The sequence below is a fragment of the Bison bison genome, unplaced genomic scaffold (genome assembly GCF_000754665.1).
Source record: "Bison bison bison isolate TAMUID 2011002044 unplaced genomic scaffold, Bison_UMD1.0 scf7180017864353, whole genome shotgun sequence".
NCBI classification, from domain to species: domain Eukaryota; kingdom Metazoa; phylum Chordata; class Mammalia; order Artiodactyla; family Bovidae; genus Bison; species Bison bison.
In genome coordinates, this window is record NW_011494925.1 from 3508218 (window position 1) to 3528217 (window position 20000).

Genomic DNA, 20000 nt, shown 5'->3' on the forward strand with positions numbered 1-20000 from the left:
TTATTTCTGTAGTATGTCCTTTTTCTTTTTCCTTGTTTCCCATGAGGGTATAATCTTTCATTAGTCAGGAGGTGTGGAATGGTGGAAAGAGCTCTGTAGAAAGGTCACCAGGCATGAATCCTACTTTTGCATTTTCAGCTCCTTTGCCACATTTTCTTGAAAAAGTCAAAGTCACTTATCTTCTGTGAGCCTCAATTCCCTCTTCTCTCAGCTTGAGCCGATAATGCCTCCACCAGTTACTCATTCAGTAATGTGGAGCCATTGAGGAAACATAAAAATGCTGGGTAAAGTGTGAAACATCATTTTGCTTTAAAAAATTTGCTCATTGTAGAAATACAAAGAGTATAAATAATCTAAAACTAAATCTCATTCAGAGTGAATTTGTCTGATACTTGCTTTTCTTTGCATATATTTGTATCTGTCTGAATACAAAAATGTACTTATATCTATATGGGATTACATTGTGTACATACTTTTATCCCTTTTAAGTCTAACATCATCTGAGAAATATTCTGTACTTCTTATTGATCAGAATATTTAGATCATGCTGCTACTGTTGCACAATACAGTGTTTTCACATTTTTGTCAGAATTTTAATTTTTTGGCCTTAGTTTAAGATTCTTTCCTGAGGGTGCATCGATAAGGTAGGAATAGCTAGTTCAGAATGAAGACTGAAGACTAATATTTATTTGCTTAAGATTTGGTGCTTTATTCAATTCAGAAAGGAAGCATAAAATGTTTATGAGCTGAGCTGCAGTATGAACGTGTTTTTAGGAAGGTTGCGTGATGGTGGTATATGGGGTGAATTCTAATGGAGAACACCTTGAAGCTACAGCATGTCAGTAAAATGGTTTGGTCTAGGGTAACTCTGGTTGAGAGAGAGAAGCATAGTCTTGAGAGGGAGCAGTTGTGAAGAAGCACACACATGAGCATGTAATTATTAAATTGGGAAGCCGGCACAGTTGTAGAATTAGGGAAGTCTGGAGCAGCCTTTTCGTGAGGGCAGATCATGACTGAGTGTTGGACATGTTTTAAAGATTTATTGGCAATTCAGACAAGAAAGAATGCCCCTGGGAAAGGTCCTGGGTGGAGATACATATCTGAGAGTCATTCACTTAGAGGTTATGCACTGAAGCCCAGGAATTGATTTATACCTTTGAAGTAAGATGGTGTGTGAGTAGAAGTATCACCCGACGAGGACCAGAGGAGGAACAGCGTCAACAGCAGTGAGAAGCAGAAAGTGTTTGAAAGTGGTTGAGAAGAAAGAGCTCCAGAAGTAAGTTATTAGAGTTTGAGACAGCAATAGAAAGTTTTGCTTCTATAGATAAAATGCAGTTTGTTTACAGAAATGTATTTATACACCATTTGAAAATACATTAGAAGGTATTTTAGAATAAGGAAAAGATACGACTGACTGTTACAATGAATGCTCATGTACCAAGTGTGGCCTTACGTTTGAGATCCTCGGTTTCCTTTTCAGGCAACTATCTAGTCTTCTCGCTCTTGAGAGGGCTTGGACTCAGTAATACCCCAAAACCATCCTCATAGTTAGCATTTAGGTCTTGCTTTCTCAACACCACTCCTTACAGTAAGAAGCCAAGGCTGATCCAGTAGGGAAGGGACTTGGTGAGCCTGGAACATCTGCTAGAAAAAATAAGGAAGAGCCTGAATGCTAAGAAGAGTGGTGTCAAAAGGACATAGAAGCTAGCTTCCATTGGCTTCCATTGACCAATTTTGGGGTAGTATGACAGCTACAGAGAATAGTAGTGATAACTGATTATAAAGCATGGCATAAAAGTGAAAATCCAACATTCCATTTAAAGTACTCTTCAAAGAGAGCCAAAGAGAACAGGCAAGACAGAGACAAGAGCAAAATCCTGAAGTTCTTTACGGAAGAAGGCCAGCTAGTAAGTGTGGAAGGAATGGTAGAATGAGAGCGCTGCTGTTCCGTGGGGCACTGAGAAGGGGGAGCCTCGGTAATGAGCGCTTTGGGAGCTGGTTGTTAGGAAGCAGGTTGTTCACAGTGTCAGCTTCTAGAGACCCCCTGCATTCCTTGGCTCTGGTCAAGTCCTTTGTCTTCCCAGGCAGCAGCTTAGCATCTCTGTGATCCTGCCCTCATGGTCGTGTCTCTTTCTTAGCTTCTTTCTTCTGTCTACTTCTTCTGTGTCTAAGGATACAGATTACGTTGAGTCCACCCAGAGAATACAGGATCATCTTCCTATTTTAAAGCCAGCTGTTTAGCAACCTTAATTCCATTTGTGTGCCATGTAACCTAAGAGGTTTCACAAGATTAGGATGTGGGCATCTTTCAGAAGCCGTTGCTTTGGTGCTGTGAAGTCACTGGGAGAAATGTACGCTTATTGCAGTATTAAAAATCTCTCATTCATCTGTCATTTATACCTATACCATTTAAAATGGAAATTAACATGTAAAACTATAGCATAAAAATAATTATTCATTTAAGTTCATTTTCAGAATGGTAATACCTTATTAATCATAAAAAATATATCAAGCAAAAGGGCAAAATTTTCTATACATTTTTTATTTAAATAAAAAATTATTATTTTTTAATTGAAGGATAATTGTTTTACAGAATTTTGCTGTTTTCTGTCAAACCTCAACATGAATCAGCCATAGGTGTACATATATCCCCTCCCTCTTGAACCTCCCTCCCATCTCCCTCCCCACCCCACCCTCTAGGTTGATACAGAGCCCCTGTTTGAGTTTCCTGAGTCATACAGCAAATTCCCGTTGGCTATCTGTTTTACATATGGTAATGTAAGTTTCCATGTTACTCTTTCATGCATCTCACCCTCTGCTCCCCTCTCCCCATGTCCATAAGTCTGTTCTCTATGTCTGTTTCTCCATTGCTGCCCTGCAAATAAATTCTTTGGTACCATCTTTCTAGATTCTGTATATATGCATTAGTATATGCTATTTATCTTTCTCTTTCTGACTTATTTCACTCTATATAATAGGTTGTAGGTTCATCCACCTCTTTAGAATTGACTCAAATGTGTTCCTTTTTATGGCTGAGGAATATTCCATTGTGTATATGTTCTACAATTTCTTTATCCATTCTTCTGTCGATGGATATCTAGGTTACTTCCATGGTCTAGCTATTGTAAATAGTGCTGCAGTGAACAGTAGGATTAGTTCAGTTCAGTTGCTTAGTCATGTCCAACTCTTTACGACCCCATGGACTGCAGCATGCCAGGCCTGCCTGTCCCTTACTAACTCCCGGAGTTTACTCAGACTCATGTCCATTGAGTCGGTGATGCCATCCAACCATCTCATCCTCTGTTGTCCCCTTTTTGTCCCACCTTCAATCTTTCCCAGCATCAGGGTCTTTTCAAATGAGTAGGTTCTTCCGCATCAGGTGGCCAAAGTATTGGAGTTTCAGCTTCAACATCAGTCCTTCCAATGAATATTCAGGACTGATTTCCTTTAGGATGGACTGGTTGGATCTCCTTGCAGTCCAAGGGGCTCTCAAGTGAGATACATGTATCTTTTTCATTTTGGTTTCCTCAGGGTACATGCGTACAAGTGGGATTGCTGGTTTTATTCCTAGATTTTAAGGAATCTCCATACTGTCTTCCATACAAGTGACATTTGCTCCAAAAGTCAGATCACACTATTGATAATATATTTTTTGTGCATCTTAAACTTACATGATCATGGGGGAATGATCATGATCATTCTTCAGAGAATCATCACTTAAGGTTTTTTTTATACTTTCTTTTTCAGCCATAGGGAGTTTATTATATGAATTGGCTGCTGCTTATAAATATGTATAAAGTGATGAAAATTAAGTGGATTGGCTTGTATTGATTTTGTATTCAAAGGAAACTAGATTCCTTTGGTTGACCAGTACTGCTGATTTTAAGGCAGAAGGGAAATCTTTCAAATTCCAAGTGGGGGTGATGAGAATTCTTAGTGTACCTTCATCCTTATTTTAAAATACATGTCTTCTTTCTCCTTGCTTAATTCTGACGTTTTCTTTCTGCTGTTTCCGAGACCTGGCTCTGGGATGCTCCTGTTTGTGTGTGTGTGTGTGTCCTGTTCTCTCCAGTCATGGTTCTGTATTGTATTTGCTTTAATAGATAAGTCAGATCATCTTTCATGACTTACAAGTGAAGAGAGTTTGCAATGAGAAAGTCTGAGCGACTGAACGAAGAGGTTTTTATTGTATCTCCATACAGTGTGAAAAAAATGATTTTAAAATTTGAAGTTCAAATAGGAAATTTTTGTACTAAAAAGTAGAAATCTGTAGCTAGTATGAGAATGCTACTATTGCACTTTTCTTTTGACACCAAAAACAATTTCAAACAGTGCTATCCCAGGCCATTATAGATACCTGGAAATCAATCATACTTTAAACAACACTACTTTTTATTATTTCAAAGTGTTCCTCTAGATTGTCAAGGCACTGCCCAGGTGGAGAGCCACAGAGTGTATATTTCTAGCATGACTCTTGCCCTTGAACTCAAGACCGGTAGAGTCTGCTTCCTGTTGGAGATCTGTCTGGATGTCCGTGGACTTTCTCGTTGAACAAGTCCCAAACTGATATTCTCCTTCCAACCAGCTCAGCTTCCCCAGACCCAAATCTCTGACGTTGTCTTTGACTCCTTGCTTGTAACTCCATGTCCAGTCCCCGTGGAGATTTGTTTGACTCTGGTTGTGAATGTGTGTCTGGGATTTGACCAGATCTCCTCTTTCGTGCCGGTCCTCGGTGCAGAGCACCGTCACCTTTGCCTGGGCTTTACTGCAGGAGCCAGTTGGTTCATCCCTCTCTTTCTCCCCGCTGCCATCCCCAGTCTGTTCAAAGCAGAACAGCTGGAGGCCTCTGTTGAAGTGTGTGTCCTGCGTGGGCCTCCGTTCAGACACTTTCCTTCTCACCTGAGTGCCAGCCCTGGCTGCGTGGCTCAGTGCCCTCACCAGTCCCCTCTGCCCTCCGTCCTTCAGGCTCGTGCCCCTGGCCTCTCTGGCCACCGTGTCCTCTGCGGCCTCTGCCCCTGCTTGGGGGAACACCAGCTCCGCGATGTTCACTACGCTCCCAAGTCTCCCAAAGGTAAAGTGCTGGTCCCTGCTGAGGTGTCAGCTCTTCCTTCTCTATTTTGTTTTTTAACCCACCCCTTTCACTCTTTAAGATGCTCTGTGTCATAGGTGGTGTTTTTGTCCTGTTTCCCTCATTGGGTTTTACAGTTTCCAAGGTAGGGACTTGTCTTTCTTTGTCTTTCACCTACTCACCCCGGTTGCCTAGACTGTGCCTGCCTGGAGCCGATCCGGTTTAGTACACGTATGAGTGTGTGCACGTGTGATGAGCAGGATTGATGCGGGAGCCAGGCAGGCTGAGTGCTGCTTCATTCTGATGAGAAGCCACAGATTTTAGAAGGAAAGCTCTGTGAAGACACGGCTTTAACTGTCTGATTTTGCCTCCTACATGGAGAACCTGCCAATTGCTGGTACCTAGGAAGGAGAATGAGTGGAGACAGAATGAAAATTGTAAAGTCATGTGGGTTCATTGGGAGGAAGGCGTTTCAATCTTGTGGTTTTTCTGATTCAGGATTATTTTTGTTTTATTTCTGGTGGTGGTGGTTTTGTTCAGTTGCTAAGTTGTGTTCGACTCTACAACCCCATGGACTGCAGCACGCCAGGCCTCCCTGTCCCACACTATCTCCTGGAATTTGCCCAAGTTCATGTCCATTGAGTTGTTGATGCCATCCAACCATCTCAACTGTCTCACCCCATACCATTTCTGGTGGTATCTAGACTATAAAATTTCCAAGACAATTATTATGTTACAGTATTAATACTCTTATGGTGGCAGTGAAGTATAGGCTCCAATCAGTGCTCTCAAATTACTGGCAATATTATTATCCATGGAGGTAGGTAAGTTCAGTTGGTCCTGTTTGACTTAAACTGTTTTACTGAGGAAGACATTGAGACTTTTACACTGATAGTACTTTGGACCAAATTAAAAGGATTTGCTTAATGTCAGGTTGTGGATGAATGAATATTTTGCATTTGACTACAGTTGAGCTGTGTTTTTGTATTGTAAATTCTTCCCCATATTAATAAAATATTACTAGGATATTTACTATTACAGACATTCAGCAGATAATGTCAGAATTTTATAAGAAGCTTTCGTTCTCTATGTAGTGTAGTTTATTCCCCTGTGCAGTGTAATATTTTTGTTTATTTCTTAAACCTGAAGCATTTTAATTAATAAAATTTTTTTCTTTTTAAAACTGCACTGTGGTTTCTAAGCTCAGATCTCTTAAATTATACTTGGCCATATAAATAAGCTGTGCATTGCAACTCTGGGTTCTTAACCTTTGCCCTTTGCTATTAGCTTTATGTTTTTTTAATTATAGGAAAATAGAGGACAGTAGGAAAGTCATGACTTAAATGGACTGCTGTTATTATGGTATTCTTTTTAAAGGAAATGAAAAATATTATTTATTTTGTTCAAATCAAGTGAAACAAATATAGAATGTCTTGTTACTGTTATTTTACTAAGCATTTAATATCACCACAATTTGATTCTTTATATGTAATAATGATTTTCCCATTTATGGATTGATGATGTGATAGGTTATTTATAGTTGTAAAGCATGTGTTCTTCATAGTTATTAATGTATATAAAAGAATGAATATTATTTTCAGTGTATACAAATGTGTTACTTGAATAATAAACTCACAGTCATTAAAAAAATATAAATATTACTTTAGCCTCAAAACTGAGGTTCCCTATATTTTATGAAAATAAGCAGAAGAGACCAGACATGAAAAGGAACATTTACATTTTTAAAAACTGTTTCAGTCTTGGCTTTTGACACCCATCTCTTCCATAAGGCCATAATACTTTATTTGGTCTTGTGTTGCCTGTCTGTGCAAACATGTCCAGATGAATTCAGTGTTTAATGTTAAGAATCTTATAACATGCCAATTTGATTTGTAGCCCTTCATATCATAGAATGCTAATTAAAATCATATTTTTGCATATGTCATGCCTTTCATGTACATATGCAAATAGATTCTGTTGCCTTTCAGCTATTAGTAATTAACTTTATGAAGGACAGCTGTAATACATAATTAACAAAAATGTTTGCAAGCCCTTTTACATTGAAAGTTACAACGGTAAATTTTTATTTTTTCGCTTATCAAGAGAGCTCTTTTAGTCTGATGCTTTGGAATGAGATCTAAGTTGTGTTAAACAATCACACGACATAATTAAATTGTGTTGTACTATATTCAGTAGAAGAATGGTGCTGTATTCAGTGGCTGCTGATTCCTGTCCATTTCATATTTATGTCAACAAAATTGAATTAAGTGATCTGATTTGTGTGTAAAGTAAGATAGCATGTCGGGTAATACTTTTTGTTTGTTTTAGTTATTGATATCTTCTGGGCACTTAAGTACATTTTTTTTGCATGTGTTGCAGACATGGTAAACATCTATATCATTTTAAAGAACCTCTCTTCAAATCATTACCATCTTCTTAAGGAAGCTTCTTGAAGGCTATTCATTTTCTCTTTTATAGTCCCTTAAATATTTAATAAAGTGACATTTTCTCAAACTCATTTCATGATTGAAGTGTGGGATCGACTCGGGGGCAGGGCGTGTGATACTGAGGTTGTTGGTTTATCTTTCTTACTAACTGACAAGTGAAGACAGTGACTGAAGAGCTAAAATCGTTGGTTTGGTCCTTGTTCATATACACAAGTGAGAAAATGACCCAGTGAATTGCAATGCAGTTATTTCCTTTGGTTTTCTGGTATTGCAGTATATCCGTCTGTATGCAACTTTCTGCTTAGAATGCAGTGACATTGTAACGTGCATTTTTGTGTTACAACTATATGTATTTATAAATATATATATCCATGTCAGTTTTTTAAAATTTTGCATATATTTCTCGTTGAGACTTATGTTTTAGTTCTATAATAACTTTTTGTCTTTTTTTTTTCAGGGTTGCATTTGTTATGAAGAAACACTTAAATACACATCTATTAGGCAAACATGGAGTTGGCACACCAAAAGAAAGGTAATTTTCATCCATTTAAAATACTTTGATTACGATAAGTATATTTTCATTTTAGATTTTTGTTTGCTGAGGTGACTCCTACAGTTTTATCCAGTCAGTTCGTCATGTTTTACACGAGTGGTACTCTCATGTTGAATATCATATATTATGCCATTCTCCCATAAGAACTTCATGTAGCATTTTAATTTTAGAAAATTTGATCTAAACATATTGGGAAAGATTTGAAGGATTTGATTTTTTTTATCAATTTGTGGAATGACCTTGAAACAGAAGAGCTAAATTAAAGGGAGTCAACCTCTGCGAATGCATTAGAATGAACTAAAATAAATATGTAAAACCAAACTATTTGCCTTTGAACTTTGTGTATTTTTGAGGTTTTAAAATGACATTTCTGAATTCTCACTGTAGAATTAAACATTGCTGATTTGAAAAAGAAATACATCTTGTGTCATCCCCCAAATAATACTACGGTTGCCATGTCATGAAAAATAACACTACAATTACGATGTCATCAACTGCCAGGTTTCCTTTCTTCTTGCTGCTGTATCATAATTAGCTGCATCACACAGACTTAATTATATTAGGTGAGCTGAGATATAGCAGTGTCAGCTCCCAGGTGAGCCTGGCTACTTCTGAAACTTTAAATCTAAAAGGTGCAGCTCCTTCAACACTAGTGTGAGCATCCTCGCCTGTAAAGACCTGGTAGGTTTCCGACTTGCCCCAGATGCTCAAAGACAGCATGTGAAATTCTGCAGACACTCCTTTAAACTTTTGTTTTCAATACGGTTGTAAAATGCCAGTCATGATGCAGTTTGTTCTGTCACACTGTAGCCTATGGCTTCTTCCACCATATTTGTAAATATTTAATAAATTAAGAAAAATTGAAATACTCATCAATATTTTCTATATTCACAAGAAATTTAACTGGACTTTTCTATTGGTGGCATATTGTTTTCTTAAGCATTTTTGTTTGGACATGTCTACTATGTCAGAATATTGGAATGTTATGTATGCCTGCTTTCTGCCTTTAGGTTTCTCATACTTTTCTTTGTCACATTATATTTAATTTGAGACAATATTTATGTGTTAGGGAGATCCTGGACGCATTATTCTTGAAATTTGAAAGTTTTTTATTATTTAAATTGTAATTTTGGACTTGTCAAAGTTATGTTTTATCAGCACTTAAGAAACAAAACATCTGTAGTTATTGTGCTCTTGTTGCTTTTACTTGCATTATCTTGTTAATCATATTACCATATTGTGGTGGTTTAGTTGCTCAGGCATGTCCAACTCTTTGTGACCCCATGGACTGTATCCTGCCAGGCTCCTCTGTCCGTGGGATTTTCCAGGCAAGAATACTGGAGGGGGTTGCCATTTCCTTCTCCAGGGGAACTTCCTGACCCAGGGCTCGAACTGGGGTCCCCTGAATTGCAGGCAGATTGTTTACTGACTGAGCCACTTCAGAAGCCTATATTACTATATTAGTGGTGCATTATTTTTCTAATATTACAGAATTAAAGACAGATTGAGAAATATACAATATCTTATAAATAGTTAAGTGTTAGAGTTGTTATTTTTCTGATTCCAATTCTAGTGCTCTTCCTCATGGTGATTATTATATTTCACATTGAAAATCTTTGCATACAGGTACTTAGGGTGTTTTATTCACAAACAAATTTGAATGAAAACATTCAATCTAGATTGCATGATAAAAATAAAATATTTCCCTGTTGTATAACTAGTATATATTTTGAACTCAAGGATATCATTTTGGTTTTTATTTAGGAATTTAAAAAATTTGAATATATTTGTTCATACTGTTCAAATATATTCCTCATATTAATGAAGAATATAATATCCTTCATATTAATGAAGGATCCATCACCTTGTACATATATTCATCCTGCAGGCACCTTAAGGATAGTAGATGTCTTCTGAATGTGATCCTAGGTGTTTGAAAATTCCAGCTGTGCTCTTTGGTTTTTCCATTCGCTTTTTCCTCTGCATTCCAGGATAGCTCTCTGTTACTTCCCTTCATTTCAGTCCCTGATACAAAAAGAAAGGCTAAATAGAGGCAAGAGAAGGATTGTATGTCTTTCTCCCCTTTGAGGTATGATTAGCTTTTTCTCTAACATTTACATGATTTTTTGTCCTAAAATCAGGAGATGAATCTCAAATGGGAAGGCATTCCTCATCTTCTATATCATTCCCTCCTAAGTAGTGTGACTGCAGAGTTCCTCTGAGCTTAACATTAGATTGAATTGTTTTTACTGCTAAAATTCCTGTGTTTGAGCAGGCCTCTTATTTATAGTATCTGCTTATCAATAGGGCAGTCCCTCTTCTTGCATAGAGAGGCTGAGTTGGAATGCCAGGGCCTCAGCCACAGCATTGGAGAAGGCAATGGCCACCCACTCCAGTACTCTTGCCTGGAAAATCCCATGGACGGAGGAGCCTGGTAGGCTGCAGTCCACGGGGTCACAAAGAGTTGGACAGGACTGAGCGACTTCACTTTCACTTTTCCCTTTCATGCATTGGAGAAGGAAATGGCAACCCACTCCAGTGTTCTTGCCTGGAGAATCCCAGGGATGGCTGAGCCTGGTGGGCTGCTGTCTATGGGGTCACACAGAGTCGGACACGACTGATGCAACTTAGCAGCAGTAGCAGCAGCCACAGCATAATTTACCAATATTTGTCCATAGCTGGAGAAGAGTAAGATGTAAGGAGCAGAATCTAGCCTGATGAATACCAAATGCTCCTTCCTTCCAGTGCACCTTCCTTACCTCCTTGGAGATGGAATTGATGCCTTTTAATAGTCTTAGGAAACAAAGAAACTCTTTATCAGCATGTTCAACCATCTCTTTGGGCAGAAGTGTTCTCTCAATTAAGTTAAACATTTTTTCTTACCTATTTAAAACATTAATGCCTTGCTATAGTTTTGCAAGCTTGCTGTATTTTAATTTCTCTAGGACAATGTAATCAGTTTATTCTTTTTATGTTTTGAATTTGATTCTCCCCTCTTATGTGTTGCATATTATGGCAAATAGTAATAGAAGTTAGCTAAATAGGCTGTGACAATTAAATTAATAATGCATTTTGTTTGCAAGTATTTAGGCCTTGTGCTTTGACTGATATATGCAAAAATGATAATTTATTACAAATAAATTCATATTCTTGCACTATAGTTTGATGAACTAATAAATTTTGTCAGCGTGACTGTCATTAGCCACAGAAAAATAAATAATTTCAAATACATATTTTTTGACTCCAGGAAACACCTGAGGTGATTGCTTGTATAAGAGCAACTTTTGTATTCCTAAATTTGCATGAACTTATTTTAAGGTAGTATATTACTGTATTTTAGAAGTCTTGTACACTTAAATATAAAAATCAGCTAAATATAGCCACATTCAGTTCACATTCCAAAATAATAAGCTGATTAATTTGCGAGTTCATTCTAAAGTATTCCCTATTTTAAATAAGTAATTCTCTTTATAATATAGTAAGCCAGAGTAGCTTTATGACTCTTTGAATTCGCTAACAGTAATCTAGAAAACGAGCTTATCCACAATTATCACAATTGAAACAGCCATAATAAGTATGTCTTATGTGAAAGCCAGGTGCATATTACAATAGAAAGAGATAGCATTTGTAGTTCAGCACTTGGAAATCAGCTGGGCTTTGAATGACTGTGGAGATAGGAGGAGAGGAAACAATGCACTCAGAATTTCTGAGCTGTTGAGTGGCTTTTGTGGTGTCTGGGACCATGTCAGAAAACGTCTGCACTGGCAAGTGTCTCAGGAAGGCTCATGTGCTCCCGAAACCAGCTTTTCCAGTAAAGGATTTTAAACTGGACATGGACATCAGAGACTCTAGGAGCTATATAATGTTCTTGTTTTTTCAAGTTACTAATGACTATCTAGATTGAAACCTCAATATTTTTTCAATGAAGCAATTTTTGGAGGAGTCTATGCATATTCTAAGTCCCAGATTGTGCCTAATTTTCAGCCCAGCTGTGGGGTACGTTGAGGCCCCCAGGGCGGGCCCAGGGCTCACCAGTGTTTTTGTTCAGATGAATGGGTTTCCTTCCTTTAGATGGCTGAGCCATAAAATTTTTCCAGACTTCTCTCCATCAGACGTTTGGAACTTGTGGTTAGGCATCTTTCTTTTAACAGTATCTTTGAGTTTATTGATACAATCTTTTCCCCCTTTTAAATGGACCAGATATTATCTAGTCTGAGTGTGGGATAGGCATACGGCAGCCCTGAAATTGGCTCTAATTTGCTATGAGCCATTGCTACAGGGTCCTTTGGAGTCTGTCTTGTCTCCTTTATGGAGAACTTTTGTATTTATATGTTAAAATTGTATGGAAGCATCATCATTGTTTTGTGTCTTTCAGTTTAGAGGGGCTCACCCTTTTTCTTGAAGCATGAAAATATCATCCAAAACTCAGACATTCCTGGAAAAAGTGTATGTACGTGTACATGCACAGTTTTTATTGAAACTTTGCCAGTGATAGATATTATGGGTTGACTAGGTTACTTTTAAATGAGAGAACACCACCTTTTCTAAAAACTCTGAATTGGATGTATTTAGGTAGACTCAAATTTTTCCTATTAGAAAAGATTCTGTTCATAATGTGAGATGAATTCCTGTTGTTGTCCCGTTATTATCCATTTTAAATAAATAACTTGCCTTTTGGTGAAATTGGTATTGCTGTGTTTTCTTTTCTTAAAGGATCAGCTGTTTTCCTTGCTGTTTATTCCATGTGAATTTCTGTACGGTACCTTCTGTTTCTATCTTACCACTGAAACAGGCAGTTGGTTCCCAGGGAAGCGCGCTGAGATGTTCCGTCCCGTGTTGAGTGTGCGTCTTCTCTTCTCTGAGCCGTGTCCTTTGCAGCACGTGTCGGTCACGTGCCTGTCGCACAGGCCTGCTCTCCAGTCACTGTTGTTGATTGGTCTCCCCTCTCAGTTCTTCTTTTAATCAGTGGTTAGTGATTTTTTTTTTTTAATGAGGCCCAATTTTGGAAAAATTAAGTGTCTATGGGCTCCTCTCTGCTTTAAAAAATATTTATACAAGAAATAATTCTGTTGAGCCAAAATGGAGGAAAAACATTTCAGTTCATTCTATCTTGGATTGCTTGATTTAACGAGTGGGAGGTTGTTCTATTTGAGTGACTTACTATTGCTTCTGCGTGAGCCGAGGACACCCTTTCTTCTGCCTTCTCCCATTTCTCCTCCTTGTCATCTGTAGATGGCGTCTAGTGTATAAATAATATCCTGTGATCATTTAATACCATTTTATTTAAGGAAGTTGGATGGAATAGACAGATAACCCTGCTAAATAATTACGCCCATGTGGGAAGATAGATAGAAGTCACATCATTTACTCAGGGTTGTTATTTTTAGAAAACTTTCTTCTGTGTTTTACTGACTTAATCTGACCATTTATAAAGGTTCATAAGGAGGTGAGTATATATTTTCCACCAAAGTTATCTTGTTAGTACTTGGGTAGTATTTCTAAATTAAATGGGCAATTTAGATATTCTGTGGTTGCCTTATGACAAATGTTTTCTTACTGAAATGGGTATATTCTAGTTCCTACTTCATAAATTTTAGAGGTGAACATTAGCAAAAGTAAGGTGAGAATATTGGGGTTTCAGCTTGTCATCTGTGTGTGGAAGTTTCCAGCTTACTTTCTAGGGAGGGGTGCTTGGGCCAAGTCACAGATGGTTCTCCTGGCTCACCTGTGAGGGGACAGAAAACCCCCTCCCTAGCTCGTAACTCCCTTGGGCCCCTCAGTTTCAATGAAGCGGTGTGAGCCCTACTCCTGCTTCAGCTGCTCAACCCAGGGCTGTGTGGAGTATCTCGATGCTGTGTGTTTGTCTGATAGATTAGTTTGCTGTAATTTTACTTAGTCTGAGTAAATGTTCCTTCCACTCATTTCTCGTGGCTGGACTGTGAGTGGTGTCCTTCCATCAGGACAGCCGCTCACCTTCCTCCCCCTGTGTCTGCTTTCCACCTCCAGTAACATTTTGACTGATCTTGTAGTTAGTTTTTACGATAAGGACAAATCTCAGAATGCTTTGAGAAGTCATGTCTTTTTTGTAAAGATCTTGCTCAACGTGCTGCTCCTGGACATAGATCGTATCTTCCTAGTGAGATGGTTGGGGGCAGTTTCTTTCCAGTCTCTCTTTCAGGAAAAGGTGTGCCTTTCTGACCTTAAGTACTAGCAAATCATGTGTATAATTGAGTTTTCCTCCTTATGTTTACTTCTGGAAAGCTCAGTGCCAAAATTGTAACTCATCTCCAGAAAGTAGGGTGGACTTCATGGAATGCATTTTATTTACTACTGTTATTTCTAGTTTCATCTTTTTTTCCCTTATGGGAAATTCCCATTTTATGTGAGTGGTATATTTTAACAACTTCATATAAATCAAAGCTCACATAATTCAAGGGAAGTTTTGCAACAGGGATATTTGTGAGGTAGGGTCAATATTTGTCTGGGAGGACGTGGTCTCCAGCCCTGTGCTCTGGGGGCATTGTGTCCAGCGGGGCATAGGCCTGTGATGAGACTTTTTAAAAACTATCCTTGCGAATATAGTGCACTTTAAATGGTGCTTTTTACTCTTCAAGATTGTCTTTTATTGTGAGGAATGCTTGCTCCTAGAGTGTGCTGAGCAGACATGGCATTTCCTCCCCTGCCAAAGAAGGGAGGGTTGCTTCACTTTTATACCAGGGTCCTTGCTCTCTACTCTGTCAGAAGTAACTGCTGCTCATAGTGTGTCACAGCTGTGCTGATAAAATACCGTGTCTGCTACTCCGGGGGAAACCCTGCTGTTAGTAGGGGAGAAGGCCGAGGTGTTAGAGCATATGTGTGCTGCAGAGATATAGGACTGTTTTCTACTCTTTCTAAGATTCATTCTTTAATTTTAAGCTAACATTTGATTTCTCTCTGTGTGTTTTATTCTTGAGCATTGAAATAGACACGAGTATTATATGAGTCTTGTTCTTCAGAAGATATTGTAGGTTATGCAGTTATCCATAGTATGTAGAAAGAAAGGCTACACAATGATACAAAAGAAAGGTTTAGAAGAGGGAACAATTAATCCTGTCTCAGAGGTGTTCTGGGGGTTGCTCATGAAGACATCTAGTTTACTTATTAATTGATTCTCCCAGTCGACACTGACTACATCTGCTGCTGTTGTGTTCCAAAGTTGAGCTGGCCTGTCGTGTTTGCAGATCATGCACCCTCTGGTCTCATGCCCCTCTGATTTGGGGTTGACGGACGGAGGCGAAGGATGCAGGAACGACACACCTGTAAAGGGAAGGGGGAGTTTATCAAGTTGGAGGCGCTGGTGAAAACACAGCAGAAGTGCTGTTCCTGAGGGTGTCTGGGCTGGCTGTTGCTTTCAGACAGGCCTTTCTGAAGGGGCGCCTTTTAAGGGAGGCCCCTAGTGAGGTGTGTGCGAGCTTGGCTGCTCCTGCTCTAGTGCGTCCCGGGGCTGGGGGAAGGGAGTGGGCAGAAAATGAGCAGGTAAGATGCCCGCTTAGCGCTGTTTAGGAGGGGAGCACAGGTGGGAGTATTCCTTCAGGGTGGCGTTGGAAGGGGCAGTGAGAGATGGAAAGGCCAGTGGGAGAGAACCAAGAACGCCGCGCCGGCATCGCCTCTCACTCCACACAAGGGAAGCCAGCAAGCCTTTGGCGTGAGTTCAGACCACAGGGAGGATTCTCGGGTCACGTCGCAGAGATGCTTCCTGGACTCTTGCCTGCTTCCCCTGCTCCAGCCACTCCCCTCAGTGCCAGGCGCCTCTCCCCATCCATACTTCGGAGCTTGCCTGCAAATAAGCCCTGTGGTCACTGGTTTTACAGGCAGACCTTGTTTCCCAGTGCTTCGCAAATATTGCATTTCTTACAAAGTAAAGGACTGTGGCAACCCTGTGGCGAGCAAGTCTGTCAGCTCCATTTTTTCCAGTAACATTTGCTCACTTCTGGTTTCTTTGTCAACATCTGGTAATTCTCACAAGATTTTAAACTTTTATTATTACTTTATTTTATGTTGACCTTGGATTAGTGATCTTTGATGCTGTTACCATGACCTGAAGGCTTAGACTGATGGTTAGTTTTTAGCAGTCAGTTTTTAGCAGTCAGGTATTTTCTAGACATAATGATATTACATACTTAACACAGTATAATGTAGTGTAAGCATAACTTTTATATGCACTGGGAAACTGAAAAATTCCTGTGACTCCCTTTCTTGCTTTATTGGGGTGGTCAAGAACGAAACCCGTGGTATTTCCGAGGGGGCCTGCATTTTGTTAGACACGGTCTGTTCCCAGCTCTGCAACCTACTTCCCCTTCCTCTATGCTTTTGTCCTTCCTGCCCTCATCACACTGCTGCCATGTTTCTTTTATCCTGATTGTCAATCTAAGTCACTATTTTATTTCAAGCTTCAGTATGAGGCGCCTGCCTTCTGTGAGTTTCTTCCTTGTTTATTCCATCTCTAAACTGTCTTTATTTTTTCATCCTATTCCTATGGAACTTTGATGAATAAAGAATATATACATACACAGTGACTCAATGGTAAAGAGCCACCTTTGTATGTGTGTGGGTTCAATCCCTGGATCAGGAAGGATCCCCTGGAAAGGAAATGGCAACCTACTCCAGTATTCTTGCCTGGGAAATCCCATGGACAGAGGGGTCTGGTGGGCTACAGTCCATGGGGTAACAGAAGATTTGGACAAGACTTAGTGATTAAACAACAGCATATATATATATATATATATGAATATATATAAGAATATATGTATATAAACTCCATCTCCCAAAGCAGAAACCAAAAAAACTATAATGATACTGTGTATAATTATGTAATCTAGTACTAGTTCATTGAGTTACTACACCATAAATGTATGATTTAGTAATGATAATCTTTATTAAATGAGGAATGCCTCCTTTTTCATTCCTATATACAAATAAGTTCAAGTTGAATTCTGTGGAGAAGGTGAACTATACCTTTTCTAGTATGAATGTTCTAATTGTTTTTTCGTATGTTAGTACATTGTTGTTTAATATGACAAGTTAATTTTTAAGGATTTTTGTGGGGCTACCATTTAGTTTAGTAGTTCAGTCAGATCTTGGGTATAAGAATACCTGCTCTTTTAACTCTCTTTGAAGTCAGTGAGTAAGTGATCCCCACTATGATCAATCAAATATGCTAAATGTTCAGAAGGTAGGTGTTTTCTCTTGGCAGGCATCTAGAATATTTTTGGCCATTCTCTTCTTTTATTTCACTTAAATTGCTTTTAGAACACTGGGGCTTATACATCTGGACTCTGACTAAAATATGCCCTAAGCTCTTATCTTTAATTCCCAGTCAGCACCAGAATTAAAGAGAACAAAGGCCTATATGTTCACTGCAGCCTTCAATTATGCTTAATTACCAACTTTCATACAGTTTCATTATACAGTACTGACTTCTTGTGAGACTTTCTTTATATTCATGATGTCTTGGTAGTTGCTTATAAAAGTCCAGGTTTAAAATTTTTCTGAGGAATTTTCAGGAAACTTACAAGCTTTCTAAAGTAATTTTGGTGAAGTTGGATCAAAGCAATTTGGTGATCCATTTTAACAGATGAAAAACAAGAAGTTTACATTTCGTTATGCCACAGAGTGCTGATGGGAGAAATCGAGGGTTTTTTCTCCAAGATATCTCCCCTCAGCCCTGGGCTGCTCGAGGATCCCACTGTGAGCTTCAGACCAAGGAGTGCCCCACCAGCCCTGTGCTGCCCTCTCCCTCGTGCTTGGAGGAAACAGACGGGCAGCCACGCTCCTCATGAGGCAGGTCGGCCTCTTGGTGATGCCAGCGGTCTGCAGAACGACTGCCTTCTGTTTCAGCAGGCCCTTCATTCCCTTCAGAACCATCATGATGCCCACTGATACGTTCTAAGATACAAGGTTGAAGCATGTGAAATCAACACATGGTTGTTGGTTGTTGGTTAAAAACCATCAAATACTGGCAGTTCCCTATGAGGCAAACCTAATTCTATTTAGAACTGTTTCTGAAATGTGATGTTAATATCAAAATCTGCTTTTCAGGGAAGTAATAATTTCCATTGAGTTTTAATGTAATCGTGTTCTTGCTTTTTTTAGGGACAGTGAGTGATTCCATTATGTAGTGTGTGGGTATAGAAATTGGGTCAGGATACTAGGAAACCCATCTGATCATACTTTGTTCACTGTTTCCACTCTGTGTCCACTGAAAGCCATGTTGGCATGCCTTCTAGGCCTGGGACAGCTGTATTTTCAAAGCCCAGGTTTTGTCGCATTGTGAAATTCCTGCCTTGGATCTGCATTCTATGTAATCTCTTCTTACTCCGAAGAAGACTGATGTACAATTTAGCACATTCTGCTTTGTTTCTCTTTATTCTTTTAAAAACACCAGGTTTATACCCCGGGTCCACACAGGTCATTTCTTGAGGGTTATGGTTTCCAACTGTCCTCCTTGTCTCAGGCTGTCAGAAGGTGATTGATCTTCAGTGAATATTGATAGATTTAAGATATTAAAATTCTCATTGAAATTTTCCTTTTTTAAGTTGGACTTTTTCCTAACTGGTGTAATGTACGATTTATAGTCATATTTTAATGAAAGTATTGCAAAATAGTGTATGTAACTGTCTGTGGTCCTGCCTGTTAATTGCGTCAACCTCAAATGCATTTTTCCTGAGTCACTGTGGATTTATAGTCTTCTCATTTGGGAGGCCCAGGACACATGTTCTCATTCCTCAGGGTTATGGTGACACGGACATAGATTTATACTTATACGAGTACCAAAAAAAGTCATACTATATATAAACACAGCATTTTTTTAACATAATAAGTACTTATTGTTAGATAAAAACATATTAAAGAAATTTTTAGTTGCTGAGGTTTAAACCTATATCCCTGTCTCTTTTTTCATGCTAATCTGGTGCAGAAAGGGATTATGGGAAATAGTAGATTCAGTGGAATATATATGAAGTTTTTTTTAAAATTATACACAGATTTTCTTTGAAGCTAATTAAAACAATAATTTCCCCTTTCATTCTCATAGTGCACTATAATATTGAGGATGTTTTTTTCTCATTTCACATTTGCAATTAAATAATAATGGATATGCCATATGTTTTTGGCAACTAGGAAGTGGCAGTCTTACGGCTGGATATCTGGTATTTAAAATTTTATGCTTTTCTTTTTCTAAAAAAATATTGTTGATATGGTAATCAGATTTTGAAGATTAGGAAAATTTCTAACAAGAATTAACCCAGTGCTTATTATTTATTAGTACTCATAGTAGTAGCAATATATGAACATATTCAAAGTTTCAGGGAATTTTTGGTTTCTCTCTTTCTGTTAAACTTTACATGGAACACTACTGTGTAAAATCAGTAAAAACCAGATGCTCTGTCTGAAGCTGCCAAGGGGTCCAAAGACGCCATCAGTGGCGGGGCGCCTTCTCTGTGCCTCACAGAAGCCTTAGGCCCCTCATCAAACTAAAGAGAGCCTCTACACACCGCGCTCCTTTACTTGTGCACTAAGCCATTGACGTTTGCAGCTCACGTTTACCGTATCGTTGATCCCTAAGTGACGAGACGCTGGTGTGCTCGGGTGCTCCGAGTCCGAGCTCTTAATTTAGCTGGAAGTTGGGCCCGCCTTCAGGCCGCAGTGTGCTCGGCTTGTCATGGTTGTCTCGCGCCTCTGGAGAAGTCATAAAGACCAAACCAGGTTAATCAAACAGATCAACGTCTGGATCTGATGGAAATAAAAGAAAGAATGATAAAAATGTCAAGAGCGTAGTCACTCTGAGCTAGAGATACACGGTAGGACTGAATTAAAAGCTGAAATGTCATGTTCTAGTTCTGATGTTCAGTGGAAAATTCACAGATGTTCATTCTCTTATTGAGTGAGTAAATTT

The 20000-nt window shown here is 38.9% G+C and overlaps 1 protein-coding gene across 1 annotated transcript in view; it reads left to right on the forward strand.

The window, feature by feature from the left end:
• Positions 1-20000, forward strand: part of ZNF407 (zinc finger protein 407) — a 367533-nt gene that overhangs the window by 114481 nt on the left and 233052 nt on the right. The window contains exon 4 of the mRNA XM_010855093.1: positions 7973-8047. Within this exon, the coding sequence (XP_010853395.1) occupies positions 7973-8047 (75 nt within the window). The remainder of the gene's footprint in view (positions 1-7972; positions 8048-20000) is intronic.